At 37.7% G+C, this 17,067-nt stretch overlaps 1 protein-coding gene across 1 annotated transcript in view; it reads right to left on the bottom strand.

Annotated features, from left to right (window-relative positions):
• Positions 1 to 17,067, bottom strand: part of LOC146389195 (carbonic anhydrase-related protein 10-like) — a 144,733-nt gene that overhangs the window by 19,341 nt on the left and 108,325 nt on the right. Inside the window, exons 4-7 of the mRNA XM_084926916.1 lie at positions 13,318 to 13,503; positions 6,311 to 6,406; positions 5,060 to 5,132; positions 1,916 to 2,070 (exon numbers count right to left, since the gene is read on the bottom strand). Of these exons, the coding sequence (XP_084783042.1) occupies positions 1,916 to 2,070; positions 5,060 to 5,132; positions 6,311 to 6,406; positions 13,318 to 13,503 (510 nt within the window). The remainder of the gene's footprint in view (positions 1 to 1,915; positions 2,071 to 5,059; positions 5,133 to 6,310; positions 6,407 to 13,317; positions 13,504 to 17,067) is intronic.

The following is a 17,067-nucleotide window of genomic DNA, read 5'->3' as shown; positions in this document are numbered from 1 at the left end:
AAAAGAAAAAGCAAGTGAAAATAAAGATAAAAGACAGAGAGATTAAAAGTGGATGACAGGTAAGTGAGAAGACAAGACAGGTGAATGAGAACAGGGGGAATGCAGTCAGAATAAATGGCACATAGTGTGTGGGATTTCACTGATGCATGCAGGCGCTTGCTGTGCTGGACTGTAATGTGCTGCACTCTGACACAGAGCTTCTTGGTCTACAGATTGCATATTTGATTTGATCTACAGTATAGAGCAACTATTCTGACCAAGCAGAAAAGGTCAATGTACTTAATTCATATAGTTTGACCCTGTAAATCTGAATCATCATTGATTATGACTCTAAGCTTGCACTGTCATAATGTATCATTTTTCATGTGATTTGATTTTAATTAATCTCTTGACAAGTCTTGACATTTGTGAGACAAAAAAACAAACATAGGCTTAGACTTCATAGCTAGGGCTGATTTCATCACCGATGACCTCACAGGTTAAAGTTACTTTTTGTAATTATTGTATGTAATTAAAATTGTTTTACCAAATATTTTTGTTTTGCTGCCCAGCTCTGTAGTATAATGCAAAAAGGAAACAGGTGATCATAGGTGTTGATGTGAGAGTGTCTCTCTCTATTAGCCCTGTGAGCTATTCACAGTCTGTTCAAGGTGACTATCAATGATCCCACAGTTTACAGCTTAGCAACTGCATATAAAGCACTAATCACATACAGTAATTATATTTGTCCCACAGCATTAATAAAAAGCTAACCAAGAAAACATCTCAGCACTGTCGGTAACAGTTGGCTCCATTTATCAGGGTTCATCACTTTTACCTTACCAGTCTAGCAGAAATGTTGTAACTTGAGTGCCAACACTCAATGATAGTCCTTTTTTTTCCAATTCAATTCAATTCAATTTTATTTATACATCGCCAAATCACAACAACAGTCGCCTCAAGGTGCTTTATATTATAAGGTAGATCCTGCAATAATACATATAGAGAAAAACCCAACAATCATATGACCCCCTATGAGCAAGCACTTTGGCGACAGTGAGAAGGAAAAACTCCCTTTTAACAGGGAGAAACTTCCGGCAGAACCAGGCTCAGGGAGGGGTGGGAGAAGGAGGACAGGATAAAGGTATGCTGTGGAAGAGAGACAGAGATTAATTTTTTACCATTTTCTTTCTCAGCATAGTTTCTTTTTGGGATGTGGTGCTTGTGGTGATACGCGTCACTTTCCAGGTGCCTTAGCCATTATTTGCTTTTATATTAACTAGAATAGCATAGGGCATCCTGGATTCTGCATTGACAAACATCTTGTAGGACAAATTCATTTTGCAATATATCTCATCCCTGGTTTATCTTGCATTGATGTCTCTGTAACAAAGCTGATTTTTTTCTTCTTTTATTATCTCATCAAGAGCAGACGTGGTTGAAAAAGTACTGCTACAGTGAAGCAATGAATAGAAGAATTGGAGTTGTGCAGCTGTTGATTTCATTGCGTACGGACTTTGTGGACATGAAGTCATGGTGGTTTTTTCCGTTACATTGTGTTTACAGCTTTAGTTAGTTTTTGAAGGTTTTACTCTGTTTTTAAACAAAAGGATTTTCAATGACTTGAGGACCTTGTAAAAAAAAACCCAGCACAGTTGAATCGAGCTTTTATTTTAGACCTTAAGATAAAGAAAGTGGATTTGTTTGTTTTCTGTCATTTCATTACGTTACTGTTACAACAGCCTGCTTTATCTAAACCACTTAGGGAAAAACAGACGGTTTGAAAATTGCAGGTTATGAAGGTGTAATTTGCAGTTGAGGCATGTTTGTACCCCATGCCAGCAAGAAAATTAGAAATCAAGTTTCTTCCCCGATCAACACAATACAAGTCATTTTTTTCCGCCAGACACCAGATACCTGTGCTACACTTTCATACCTGCATCTGTGTCACATAGACTGGCTTGTTGATGAGTATCCACGTGGATGTCTCATAGCAGGGAGGAATGGTGATGGAGCCCTCGTAGGTGATATAACGTGTGGTGTCGGGGTAGAGGTCAGCTATGTTCAGACCCATCAATAAGAAGGCATCGTCTAGAGAAAAGAGAAAAATGGCAGGGGGAGCCCGTTAGCTGTGTGTGCAAGTTCGCTTATGTTCTAACCTATTAACAGAGACACCAGTCAAATGAAAAACAAAAAAATGTGCATCTTTTAGTGCATTCGTCATATTATCACAGTTAAATTAGAACTTTAAAAATACAAGTGCTGATGAGATACATCTGTACATTTTAATATAAAGACTCATGCTTTTCCAGTTGCATATGTCTATACCAAAACTCCACTATTTTGAATGTGCAAGTGCTCTGAGTACCCAGGTGGTGTATTCATAGCACTCAAAATGCTAAGTGCACACTTGTGTTGGCCATGTAATAGAAAGAGAAGGACCAACAAACAACTTCACCCGGCAGAAGGAGGCTATATGTCAACCTAACATCTGCATATTTTTAGCAGGTATTGTTGGTACAAATAATGTGCTGAGGCATATTTTATGCATGTTAAATTATCAGCTTCACTGTGTGCTCAGAGGCACTATAACTCACAAATCTCATATTATATAATAGCAAGTATGACAATCATGGTCCAACATTGCAAACCTAAGTATGCGGTATACATAGAGTACTACATGAAAGTGAATCAGCAGAAGTATCCATACTCAGACTCCTGGTGTAAAGTTGGAATAAAGTAAGGGTTAGGGTTGGGTAAGAAATGGTTAGGGTAACTCCTCACTACATCATTAAACCCTCACTGAATTTATTAGACACAATAAATAAAGTGTTGACTGGCAAACATGGCCTACAATTGGAGGGTTGCCGCATGGCCCACGCCGAAACTTTTTGGGCAGTTCTTCCTACAGCCGGCCAATCTGCAGCAACTGTGTGGTGCTATCATGTCAATATGGATCATACGTTTGAGGAATATTTCCAGCAACGCAATGAACCACATAAAAGGGAATCAAACCCAGCATTGGCAAGATCTAACTAATAAAGAAGCTGGTGAGTGTAAGTCAGTGTAAAACCTTTCTGAAGTGACTGATCCACGATTTCTCTGCTTGCATAGGGTTATTTCAGGACCATTATTAGTTTTTAAAAGAAGTAAAGCAATTGCTGGTCTTTTCTTTCTGAGTTACCTTCAAAGGTTTGTTTTAAAGTATTAGGGTTAGGGTTAAATGAGAATAAGGTTTGGTTTAGGTTATGGACTTTGATGTTAATAGCCAGGGTGGGTAAAAAGCTCAGGAATGCATTTATCAAAGGTTAGGATCGTGGTGTGAATGTACAGCTCAGATCTATCACATGGCCAGATTACCATGCAACGTCTAAATTTTGGAATAGCCTTTCTAAGACCATCAGGTTGGCTGAATCGATACTCATACTGTTTCCTTTTCCTTCATTTGCTCAATTTTTGGGGAGGTATATGACACCATATGTTTGAAAGCATGTCTGCATCCTGGGACATGTACACAAATTTTTAATGTTTGTTTTTGTCCAAATAACGAAGCGCTTAGTAACTGTGCTTTTTATGAAGTGCTATTCAAATATAGTTGTTGTTCTTATTATCAGTTACATTAGTCACATCTAATTTAAGAACTCACTGCTGGTTCCCACAGGTAGTCCTCAACGTTAACTTGAATTGGATCTTGGTTTAGATTAGTATAACCTAAGTTTACGGAGAATAAGGATAAGCATATGGATGTCTTGTGGTTGGTCTGTGTGGTTGTTATGTAGCTCTGCTATGTTTAGCCTCATTAACAGGAAGACAGTTCATCAGAGGACTGTAAATCTTCACAGCAGAGGCTGGAAAACAGATTTTTGGCAATATAGCACTGATTCATATGTAATTAATGAAGCTTTCTTTCTGAAGACAGATTTAACTATCAGGGAGTATTGTTATGTAAAACAAGATGTAGACTGATTTTGTAGTGTCAGAATGAATTGTTGTGTAGCAGCTTTAGAGGTTCAAGACAGACTCCTAAGTCCGTCGTGGTGTATTCAGACCAAACAGTAGTGAAGCTTTGCTTCATGTTACTTTCATGAATATAATTAGTGGACTGTTTCCAGACCGTTTCACTTTCACCCAGGACAATGAAAGAACAATTACCTTTACTTACTCTGACCAATAGCTGGAATAAAGAATGAAGTAAGAGGCTAAACTGAAGTTGAAGCATTTTCAAAATGTACCTCTAGAGTGCAGTGAAAAAGTATTCGCCTTCCTGATTTTATCACTTTTTGTATATTTACTTAAATGTTTCAGATCACTGTAATGTAAAATGTAAGTATTAGACAAAGATAAATAAATTCAAAATGCAGTATTTAAATGTTTATTACATTTATTCAGAGAAAGAAGTCCAAACCTACGCACCGTCCACCTGTTAAATCATTCACAAACTGTGAATAACCTCTTTTTTTTTTGGAAAACTAAGTTCAAATTCACTAGCCACAGACAAGAGTTTTTGTCAAAAGACCTGATGAATCAAGAAATCACTTACACTGAATTTATCTATCAAAGTGAAGAAAGTTAAAAGATTAAAAAGTAAAACATATTATGCCACAATCTAAAGAAACTGCAGAGAAACAAAGTCATTTGCTGTTTATCTACATATATATATATACAAATGTACAAATTGCAATGTAGACTGTGCTCTGCAAAAAGTCCTCAGACATAAACTTCAAATCCAAGATCTGCTTGCAAAAGAAGCAAAAGTCCTAACCACTACATCATTGTGCCACTTGTTAACACTCTGCTCAAAAACTTTGCCTTGGTCTGAACACAGCATAAGATTTGGTGCAAGTAGAATGATGATGGCCTAAAATAAAGTGAGGCCCTATGTTTCTGTATATATGGTTATATAGAGACGAAAATTCAAGAAGCAAACATCATAGAAGGTTATATACAGTACATATAAAGATTTCAAGATTTATTTAGTCCAAGAACCAGAGGTTTGTAAATGAAAACTGAATTAGCTCATCTAAAGACAAAAAGAATAAGTGTGTATATGTGTGTGTCAGATAAAGACTGTGCATCTTACGTTTGTAGTTAATTCTGGTGATGGTGTCTCTATTGAGCATACGGTTGAGGAAGGCGTTGGAATTTTCAGAGAGCTGAAAAGGAGAATCACAGACAATCACAAACCATACATAATGCTATAAAACATGTAGCAAATGCAAGGTTTTTTTTTTCTTCCATGCACTATGACTATTTCATTTAGATAATGACAATAAATAATCCACAACTGAGAGGTTTTAAAGCCGTATGTTAGAGAATACATGGTAAAAGCTCTTCTGCAAGTTTAATTCAATTCAGTGTTATACATACATAGATACATACAGAGGGATATAGATGATAGTCTGATTCTCTGACCAAATGCTCACTGTCAGGATAAAAGCTCACAGTCATAAATCGTTCTTCTGATTTGGCCAAGATTCATGAGCAATTACACTCAACACCATTAAATCAAAACAGCCATCTTTCACCTGTGTGATGTCACTGGAAAAGAAGTGGATGAAGATGCAAAGAAACACTCTTGGTTGTTTTGTTTTTTCAGAACTTCATGATGCATCCCATCAGATTGTGTCAGGTATAAAATACTACATATGACAAACTAATTTGTCGTTATGACAGAAGCTGCAAACCAAGTGGTTAGCTAGCACAGAATAAAACAAAAAGGAAAGTTGAAAGCAGATTTCAACTGAGATGGGAGACTGAGGAGTCAGAGACTCAGTGAGTTGCCATGTTTAAGCCTGTGAAAGAAGCTGGAACAGACTTGCATAAATGTGTGCAACAACAAAATTAAAGATTTATTACTTTGCTTTTACATCAGGACACATCTCGTGTTATTATGTGCACCGTACTAGTAGGAGCTGTCAGGCTGGAAGAAGCTGTTGTGAGGCGGCTGAATGGAATGCATCTTGTAGAATTGTAGTCAGAATACATTATTCTGCATGACTAATGTTATAAAGACTAATAAGCCTGTTCTGTGGACTAGTTATGAGGGCTATATGTGGATCAAACTCTGAAAGGGCTATATAACACACAAACACACACACACACACACACACACACACTTTCAATTAAGTTAAAGCATGTCAATAAACTCTATACTGTATATCTGGCTCTTAATGAGATTCTCTCTGTGTGGCCCTTAGTGAAACTGAATTTATCACCCCTGCACTACACCTCTGTATTCTGGCTGTTTTTTGTATGAGTCTTGGGGTGTCTGAGACCAGCATTAATTGCTTTTTTACTCTATTGCCCTGTATTCCCAGAAGAACAAGCAGACCTTTATGAAGATGGAAACAACAGCAATTCCATGAGGGCTCTTAGCTGCCTCGCTGTAGTTGGCATACAGATCTTGATTATAATGGATCAGCTGGACCTGAAAGGAAAAAACAAATTTACAGCAATTTATAGAATATTTCTAGCAAAGATGCAGCTTTTACAGCTTAAATTTCACCATAATACAAAAAACCCCAACTTTTTTGCATACTTTCCTTTTTTGACAAAGGTGCTTGACTGACTGAAGGAAGGGGAAAAGAATTCTGAGGTGTGTAGCATTAGCAACAGCCTTCTAACATGTATGTTTTGGAAAACTTTTAATTTGACAGAGGACATGGTAGGACATGGATGACTGAGAACCTTCACAGACGTACTGACAGAGGACGTTAAAGTATAATGATCATGCCACTAGTCTTCAAAAGTCAGGGCTATATAGTCAATTTTCACAAACTTTTAAATGCAGGTAAACAAACACAAAAAAAGAGGGAAAGCGCTGTGCAATAAATTAAGAAGACATATTTATTTCCTAAAACAAAAGAGGTATATCTATCAAGGTCTCCTGGGAGCAGAGTGAAAAATGAGAAGCAAAGAATGCGTCATAACATTTATTTAATTTTATTAGGAAAATAGCATATCCAAGCTACAACTTACAGTACACATTGTGATTTTACTAAAGTTTCAAAGCTTGCTGGAGAATTTTTCAGTTAGTGTTTTTCTGCTGTCTGATAACGAGGCAGCTTACTAACCTGGCTTGCAAGACTCTAAAAACAAACAGAGTTTCAACAAAGATTCTATTATTAAAACATAATAATTAAAAAAATGACAGCAATGCCCATGTTTTATGCAATCTATGCTTCCTTTCCTTTTTAATTCCAGTTTTGATGTAATTCCTCAACAGGCTCTTGGGTTGGTCCAAATGTCTGAAAAAACTACAAAGAAAGGCTTCTGGGGGCCAAACAATATCTGATGTGTGTCCACTCAGCCACCCTATAAAAGCCATTTGACCGCATGTATTTGTGCTGCCATTTGTTTGGCCCTGACCCGAAAATAATGATCAAAAGTGAAGACTGGAACATAAGCTGACTTATCAAGAACTGCGCCTTCAGGCTGAGCTCCAGTTCAATCCCCAGTTAATACTGCCTGACCGATTCGATTTTTGACTCACAAACAAGAATCGGAAAACCTTTTTTCTTTTAAAAAGTATCTGAGGGTGTGTTACTCTTCACTCCTAAGGCAGAGTAAGCAGGTTCTAAATTATGATCAAAACTCGATATCGATATGCTTTAAAAGTATATCAATATATGTAACTCTGACAAGTTAATGAAAAGCACTTCAAATCACGACCTCCACAGTTACACCTTCCCTCTGATAAATCATAGGGAACAACATCAGATTGTATAAGCGATGAACTAAATTCATTTTAACCAAAGAGAAAGACAAAAGAATTACTCATCTTCTTTGTTTATTTTAAAATAATGCTTTTGTTGTTTTTCAACATTTAATTCAAAAGTTTAGCATTTGAAATTCTTTTTTGGAATTCTGAATTTCTGAAATAATAAATAAAATAAAATCAGTCATATTATCCAAACTTATAAGAACTCCTGTTAAATTCAGTTTTTCAGTTATAGTAGAGAACACTGTGGAACTTAAAGGTCTTTGGAAAATTGCATCAAATATTTATAGAATTCTACCAACACAGAAACTCATTTTCTCTTTCTCTCTATTTTAAAATGGCCAGAAGATCTTTCTAATGGTATCGATGCTAACTTCTTAACTCAAATTTGCATTAACATCTCTTCAACACACAGTTACATTTTATACAGCTTACGAGTTCTAGATAGAACAGACTACACAGGCGATAGATAACATATTAGTGAATTAAACAAATCTACACACTGCTTTCAGTACACCCCTGACAAGTACTGGCATGTTGTTTGTCATTGTTTCAGATCACCTTTCGCACTTATTGGGCTGCTGCATCCCCACAACTCTGCATCTCAGGTGACTTATTATCCATCCAATTCCAAGCTTCGTCTGCTTCGGTTCTCCTTACAGTTCTAAGTATTGCCGTGAATGTTTTTTTAAACAAACGAGGCATGATCATTAGTTATCGATAAATTAGCCTACTGTGTGATGTTGCCTGATTCTTAGTGCCAATGAGAAACAATTATCTTTCATTTTTACTAGCATCTCTAATTTCATTGTTACTATTATTGTATAGTTATTATTACAAGTAAAATTTACAGGTTCTTGTCATCATCAGTATTAGTATATCCTAATCCTTCTATTTGCCATCTTCGCACAACATGAATATTGTGTCTTGACTACTAAAACCTGTTGTTCGTAGGTTGTATAAACACTGGCTTTTCTCCTGAACAGTACTTACAGTTATTTAGAAAGAATAGTAGTGGCTCTTTTGCTCTGAGTTTTGATTTAGTGAGTGAGATTACTGATTTTTCCAGAACATCTCTGACAGAAGTGAAATCACAAATAAAATTTGCATAACAAAACCGAGAAGTGTCTCAGAAGTGTACACTTTCATCTCTGTGGACAGGGTGGATTTACAAAACAAATGCACCATTGTTATTACTGTTTGGTTAAAGACAGACAAGCTTGGGGTCTCTCCACAGAGCCCCAAACTGAACATTTTCAATTTTGGCAACAAGGTTTGAATTTCCACTGAGATGGATTACTGGCTCAGTGTTCAAGTCTAAGGTTTTATGTATCATGCTGTATCATGTTCTATGTGTCAAACATAGAAGATAGCCTCTTTTAATCAGCTTAATATGTTTATTATTACAGAAACATCATCTCAAGTGAAAGTCCACCGGGCAAAAAGCACTTTACAAAAAATGTTGCCAGTCTAATATAATAAAAGCTACAATAGTAATATTCTATTCAAATTAATAATGAGAAGGATAAAAACAACATGTTTAAAATGCTTAATAGTTTACATTTAATGTGTAAACACTAACTCTCCAAAAGTTGATTCTGTTCATCTGGACGTAGCGTTTTCAGTGGGAGAAACGTTTCATCACTCATCCAAGGGACTTCTTCAGTCTCAGCTGACTGCAGGTTTCCAATCCTATAAACAGAACATCACATCAAGAAGGCCCTGAGTAAATGTGGTTATCCCAGCTGGACTTTTGTCAAAGCTGGGAAGGCGCCAAAAGAAAGCTCCAGCCGATCCAGGAGAGAAGGACAACCGCTGACTATGCAAAAACCTGTAGTGATCCTGTATGTGTCAGGAGTATCGGAGCAGTTGAGACGCATTTTTTCTAAACATCAGGTCTCTGTGGCTTTTAAACCCCATAACACGCTGCGCCAAAAATTGGTCCACCTCAAGGATCGGGTCCCCCGACACAAACAGAGTAACATAGTGTACGCTATTAAGTGCCAGGAGGATTGGCAGGATTTATACATCGGGGAAACCAAACAACCTCTGGCGAAGCGGATGGCACATCACAGAAGAGCCACCTCGTCAGGCCAGGACTCTGCAGTCTATTTACACCTGCAAGCCAGTGGACACTCTTTCAATGATGAGGATGTAACATCCTGGACAGGGAGGAACGCTGGTTTGAGGGCGGAGTCAAGGAGACCATTTACGTGAAAAAGGAAAGACCATCTCTGAATCGAGGAGGGGGCCTAAGGGTACATCTTTCGCCATCTTACAATGCTGTAATTGCAGCCATTCTCCAACTCTCTGTGAATGGGTCTCATGGCCATTGATCAGTGGTCTTTGATCAGTGGGTTTTGGTCAGTGGGTTTTGGTCAGTGGGTTTTGGTCAGTGGTTGTTGATCAATAGTCATGAGAATTTGCATAATTATGATTAAGGAACTGACCTCCCAGCCCATTGTTCCTTCAGTCGGCTGGTTTCAGTCATTATGCAAATGTACTGTTTATAAGATTGGAAACCTGCAGTCAGCTGAGACTGAAGAAGTCACTTGGATGAGTAATGAAACGTTTCTCCCACTGAAAACGCTACGTCCAGATGAACAGAATCAACTTTTGGAGATTTACTTACCTGGATGATTGAGAATGCATCAAGATGTAAACACTAACACACTAGTGGTTGAGTTCAGTTTAATTTTTTAGTTTTTCTGCTTATAGAAACATCTGATAGCGTTACCTGTGTGTCGTACAATAAGATAGCTATAGAACAACCCTGCATCTAAGAGGTGTGATAACATCACTTTTAATGGAAGCTCATGCAAACTTCAAAGTGTAAATTACAAAGATGCAAGTCGACTGCATACAGGCCTGCAATCTTATATTCTTTATTTATAGGCATATTTCACTAAAGCAGTATATTTACATTTTACAGCATTTACACAAGTACTGGGAGAAAACACAAAGCAAATATGTTTAACAAGTTGACAGGTGCAAAGTGCGACAGCCAGACAGGAGAGAAATGTTCTGATAAAACTGATGCATTATCACTGAGACACATGATCCCTTTAATAAGGAAACAATACAATAAAGGGATAGTAGTCTGAATTCTAGACTGAAACTGCGAAATCAGTTAAACAATCCTATCAGTTATAGCTTTTATAGTTCATATAACAGTAGGCACACCTGGACATTGGCTTCAGGTAGACCAGGTGTCATCTGTAGAGCCCACTTTGCAGCATCAGTGTCTTAGAGATTTCCAGAGTTGGAAGTTGCCATAAGCTATCCTCACCTCGGAAAATGTCCAAAGCCACAGTGAGTGGTTTTATCAGCAATGTTAGTAAAGGAACCAATACACAGTGATGGAGTCAACGGCTAGTCGGGTACAGAGATTGTTCAAAGCTTGCGAGGGAATGTCTGTAACGTAGGATGGGGCATCATGACATCTGATTTCCATCTCGTTGTTGTCGGCACAGTGAGTTTTTATCCAGTCCAAAGGCCAGAGTATTTTCCTGTTGCACTTCTGTACACTGATATGGACTCTGATATGTGTTTGCTGTAAGCCATTTGTCAACATCATTACTTGAAATTAAGTTTAGTGTGTATCTCAGGTAAAGGGGGAGAGAAAAATGTCCTTGGTCAGTGTCAGTGGAGCGCACGTTTCCAACATCTGTGAATGTCACAGCTTGTTCTTCATCCTCTTCATCAGAACCTGACGCTGTGGGCTCATACATCTTGAAAGCCTTCAAAAAATTTGTTCTATTGTCAGTGACAGTTGCCGTGTCTTTGCGTGACAATCCGTAAACTGAATGAATCAGTTCAATTTCACTAGCTATAACATCGTATGTGTGTCGTTCTTTCAGTTGCTTGCAGACAGTTGCAGCTTTGTCATAGTGAAAGTTATTTGTGTTAATCCAGTCACAGGAAGCTTTTATTGTGGCAAGTCCAAATGTCAACAATCGTAGACAAACATGCAGAGCTCTGAAATGTTTTCTTTAACTCAGTTTCCATTGCTAGTCAATACATCTGGAGAAACTTTTCCTGTCTGAGACTGGTCTTTTTCCTGTTTTTGGTCATTTGCTAAATAGCTTTCTGAAAGATGGCCATCCCATCATAAAATATTTCCTCCACTATGTATGATGCCACCGGCCTGTTCATTTCTGCTTTGGTTACCTGCTGAAAACAAGCTTTGGTTGCTTGCTTGGGGTCACCACACACAGTCTGAGTGTCACTCTCCCTCCTGCTGTGGGACTCTTTGATACCAGCTTAGTGTTAGTGTAAGTGCTTGGAGAGATCGGAAGTCGTGTTTGCAGCAGTGGAGAGTTGCTTCTGACCAGGGCACAGTTTACATCTTGTCCTTTCAAGCAATAAATTATAAAGAGTAATGTGCATATCTCCCTCCATCAATCTCAGCCATTTTGGGCTCCCAGGAATCTGTTCAAGATATTGTTGCACAAGTGTGGATATGAAGTGGATTTTGAACTTGGGCAACAAAAGTAAGTAATGTATTTTTTTCAAATTAGTAAGTGTAATATGATTACTAGGGGCGATCGTGGCTCAAGAGTTGGCAGTTCGCCCGGCTCTGACAGTCTCAGTCGTTGTGTCCTTGGGCAAGACACTTCACCCATTGCCTACTGGTGGTGGTCAGAGGGCCTGGTGGCGCCAGTGTCCGGCAGCCTCGCCTCTGTCAGCGCCCCAGGGTGGCTGTGGCTACAATGTAGCTTGCCATCACCAGTGTGTGAATGTGTGTGTGAATGGGTGGATGACTGGATGTGTAAAGCGCTTTGGGGTCCTTAGGGACTAGTAAAGCGCTATACAAATACAGGCCATTTACCATTCACAGGCCATTTACTTACTCTTGGACAGTAATGTAACACATTACTGTCCAAGAGTTAAAGGAAACTGTAGTAACAGCAATGAGTTACTTTGTAACAACCATCACTTATGCTAACAATGAGACATCAGCAATGATCCTAAAAAGGTGTTGCCCATCAGTCTGGGAATCGTTAGCGGAACATTTCCAAACAAATACAGGGAAAAAGATTATTCACATGGAACAATCAAGAGAGTTGCCAGTCTTCCCAGAAGTGGACATTCCAGCAAGTTCAATCAAACCATGAACACCTCCAGAGTTAATGTGAGGTCTTATGTCCGACCGGTAAACTTTTTCCAAAATTACATCATATAATGATTCCAAGCACATAAGCAAATCTACAAGAAAATGACTGAAAAAGACAAGAATCATAGTGTTACAATGCCCTAGGCAAAGTCAATACTGCAATATTGTGGTGGGATCTTAGGAGAGCTATGTATAAACAAATGACCACAAACCTTGAAGAACTGAAGTGTTGTGAGAAGGAATGGGCCAAAATTCCTCCGCAATGATTACTCCGACTTATTGTTCTCTAAAGTGGTTCTACAAACTGTCAGATCCTGTGGTGTGCCTTGTTTGTCCTTCAATACTTCCATATTTTTCTTTATCTTGTTTAAATAAACAATAACACAGTGTAAAATCAGGCTGTATTGGCCTAAAATTCAGGTTGTATTGACCTAATTTTAAAACCTTAAAGCAGTGTAATTTTTCTCTTTTCTTTACCATGGTTGCATGTCTTGTCTCTTACCTCTCCAGGAAAGCCCTGTCCATTAAGAAGGTGCTCGGAACCTTGAGAGTCTTCACTGCCAAAGTGGACGCGGACCTCTTCCAGACGGTAGCTGTATCCCAGTGGGCCCCCAGAGATGTTCACCAGGTGGGCTTTGTCTGGCCGCAGGGACACATGCTTCCCAGTGTTGTACATGGTGCCTCCCATCTACAGTGAAACAGTCAGAGGGGGATAATTAGATAATAAGATGATAGCTGTCATTTCACCAGTACATTTTTGTTAGATGGGAGCACACAACAGAGTAGAAACTGACTGAAAAATAATAAGTAGATCAACATAAGGAGTCTTAATGGATATAAATGGTTTGTTATTAACAAATCTTGAATTGCATTTGAGCTACTAGGATCCAGTCAGTGCTCTGAATTGTAATAAGGTGGTAGGTAGGATTTTTTTGTACAGACACAGTACAGTAGAGGTGCTAGTTTTTATGGCTTGTTAATGAATATCATAAAAGTCTGTCAGGCTCTTTCCTGAAATCTCTGGTTTAATCTGTTTGACACATGTTTTTGTGTGTAACTTGACAGAAGCTGAGAAAATCAGCAAAGGGATGACATTACAAAATGCATTACACACGTAATTATTATGGAACCATGTATTAATGAATGCGTAAATCCACGACTGTATCAAACACAGTCATTTCTAAAATACATTAAGACTGCTGTAAAAATACATTATGGCAGTAATAAGTACCAGGGTTACCTGCATCCTCCTCCTGCTCCATCAGTGATGGGCTTGGCATTGGCCCAGTCTCAAACTAATCTGTTATGAAAGCAAACAGATTGCCAGCACTCACTATTTGTGGTAATATTTATTGTTCAGGTATGAACCATATTTTGGGGTTGATTTAATTCTATTGTGTTTATATCCACTCGTAATTTTTCGGTCGTAATGTTAGAAAAGTGTCAAATGTTGTAAAAGCAAGACAATGCAACAACCTGCAACATGATTTGCTACTTTTTTACAACACAAAAATCAGCACTACTTAAAATTATAATGACAGCACTGGCAATAAACTGTAAAACATTATGGAGTTTTAATGTGGGTGTTGCTTTTATTATTACTTTCATGATTTATAGAGTATAACATATGCTACCTCTTAACTCTTTCAGTGAAACTGTTAATAAGCCACTTATGTATTTTTAACATGGATAATCCCATTGACCCCAGTGCGTAATCCCCCACCACCTGTCATTTAAGGGTCAAGCTAACCCTGGAAAACAGCCGCCCCCTTCTACTTGCAACTTATTTGCTGTTAGCAGATATCAGGACAGCGATTGAGGTTTGGTTTTTTTCACAAAGTAATAATAAGTCTTGAAATGTCAACAACACAACTGATCATAACCACCAGCAGGGGTCTGCTGCTCATTACTATATCAGGCCTTTTATCACAGTTTGGCAGGCAGGGAGTTGATCCAAGTGACAGATGGTCACTCAAAAGGTTACTTTACTATAATATATATATCTAAAATATAAAAGCTTAGAGACTACAGAAGAAACACAAAACACAAGGGGCACAGAAGGAAAGAGCATGAAAAACGACTTGAAAGAGGACAAGGGGACACAAAATAAATACATAGCAGGTAATGTGGGAAGATGGAAAACAAGTGGGAAACACCGCGGGAGCAAATCAGAATTAACGAGACAAGTTAAACTGAACAAAAACCACATGAGACAACAGACTTATCTGTTAGTAAAACATACAGGAAACATAACTAAAACCAAGACGGAGACTAAGACTGTTTAAACAAATATGGAGACATGACTGACTTCACAAAGGAGACGCTAAAGGACAAAACACAGAAAGGGGACAAAAAGAATAAATAACCTAATCACCTAGTCAAAAGTCATCTATAATTAACCTGGAGACACAAACTAAGCCACTTCTCAAAACCCAAAAACGTAACGAAACTACAACAACTACTGCTGTGAGAATGTGATGAAGTGATGAAGTAGTCAGATACCCTAAAGACGCCATTGGCTATTATGATTAAAAAGTAAATCCTGTCTTGTATATTTAAAAGAAATTGACTTAATCTACAAAGGCAGATTAGCAAGTAGCAACTCCTGCTACAGTTATGGCACAAAGGCTCCTGTAATGCAGCACAAGAAATCACTACAAGAGTAGGTGGAGCAATTAATAGAAAACAAGGCAAACTAAAATCACTAAAAGCCTACAAAGTAAGTCATTTAAATAATGAATTATAACATTTAAATAAAATTAAAAAACTGTTAAATCAAATGGGATACACAGTAGAGGTGGGAATCACCATACATCCCACGATACGATATTATCACAATACTTAACGCACGATACGATATTATTGCAATTTTTAAAAATATTTTGCGATATTCAGATTCTGTACATAAAGGTAAACTTTATCAATATTAATTTTATCTAATATCAAAGTCTTGTACTCAGTCTTTCTCTCATTTCAGTCAGTTTTATTGTTGACAAACTGAATGGTTTGTATTACAGTCTAGTCCAACTTAACTTAGTGCAACCATCTGGTACAATTATAGCTATTCTGAACTATGCAATTTATGAAAACTATGCAGCCCCTTCAGCAACTGAAGAATTTGAAAGTAAATTAAAACAAAATATAATTTTACATTAAATAAAAAAGTTTTAAACTTAATTAAAATAAAACATGTCTTAAATTAAAATAAGTAAACTGTCATGTTTATTGCTTCCAAAAAAAAGTTAAACACATTTGGACAGTGAAGGAATGTCAGGATTCTTGCTCAGAAAAAGGATCAACATGCTCTGAAGTCAGAGCACAAAAACCTTTTTTGTAACAAAATATCGATTTCTGCTGTCCCTGTATCGATACATTATTAGCAAGCAAAATATCACAATACTACACAGTATCGATTTTTCCCCCACCCCTAATACACAGTCAATGACAATAACAACAATAAATGAATATTAATATGCAACTAACAATATGAAACTGGTGTGTAATTTTCTTTGTGCTTGTGGTACATTTCTGTACATGTTTGTTAATATTTCTGTAGTTTTGTTGAAACCAGAGAAGAAAATCTTCCAAACCAAACTTTCTTCTTGCCTTCTGCCACTTCAGCCTCAAATCATTCTTTTACAAAAAAGTGTCCAATGTCCACAGATGCATATTTTTTCTGTCTGGTTAACTGTGCCTCAGTCACCAAACCTTTATATTTTGTGCGTGCTAGGTGACCTTATCCCTTCCTCTGTGTATGAAGAATACAGCGAATATGTTTGTGTGGATTAAAACAGCTTTTCGTGTTGCTAAAACAGCCCCAGAGCTGTATGTTGTCAGCTCCTCACAACACCCCTGGCAACACGTAAAGTATTAATGCTCTTTACCCGACTCCCAACCATATTTATCATACATATTATATGACACTGCAGCAATCACATATTCATTACCGCTGTTTGTATATAATAAATGAGGAGAAAGCACTCAGCTTTAGTTTAATTGTGACACACCACTGCTGGGGTAGTATAAAATTAAACAATTACTCACCAGCCTGGAATCTATTCACGGCATTAATCCTTGAAGAAAAGCACGGAAGGGATTTAGAATCTAAAAATGGATGATTTTCACTCTTCTACGTCACTCGACAGGTTCAGGAAGCATAAAGATAAATGCATTTTCATTTACACATGTACCAGTATTGTGCTGGAAAATTTCCATAGTCTAATCTTAAATCTCCAATTTGAATTCAGCGAGC

Source organism: Perissodus microlepis, chromosome 4, assembly GCF_051167445.1.
Source record: "Perissodus microlepis isolate ML-2025 ecotype Zambia chromosome 4, ASM5116744v1, whole genome shotgun sequence".
NCBI classification, from domain to species: Eukaryota; Metazoa; Chordata; class Actinopteri; order Cichliformes; family Cichlidae; genus Perissodus; species Perissodus microlepis.
This window is presented reverse-complemented; position numbering and strand designations above follow the sequence as displayed.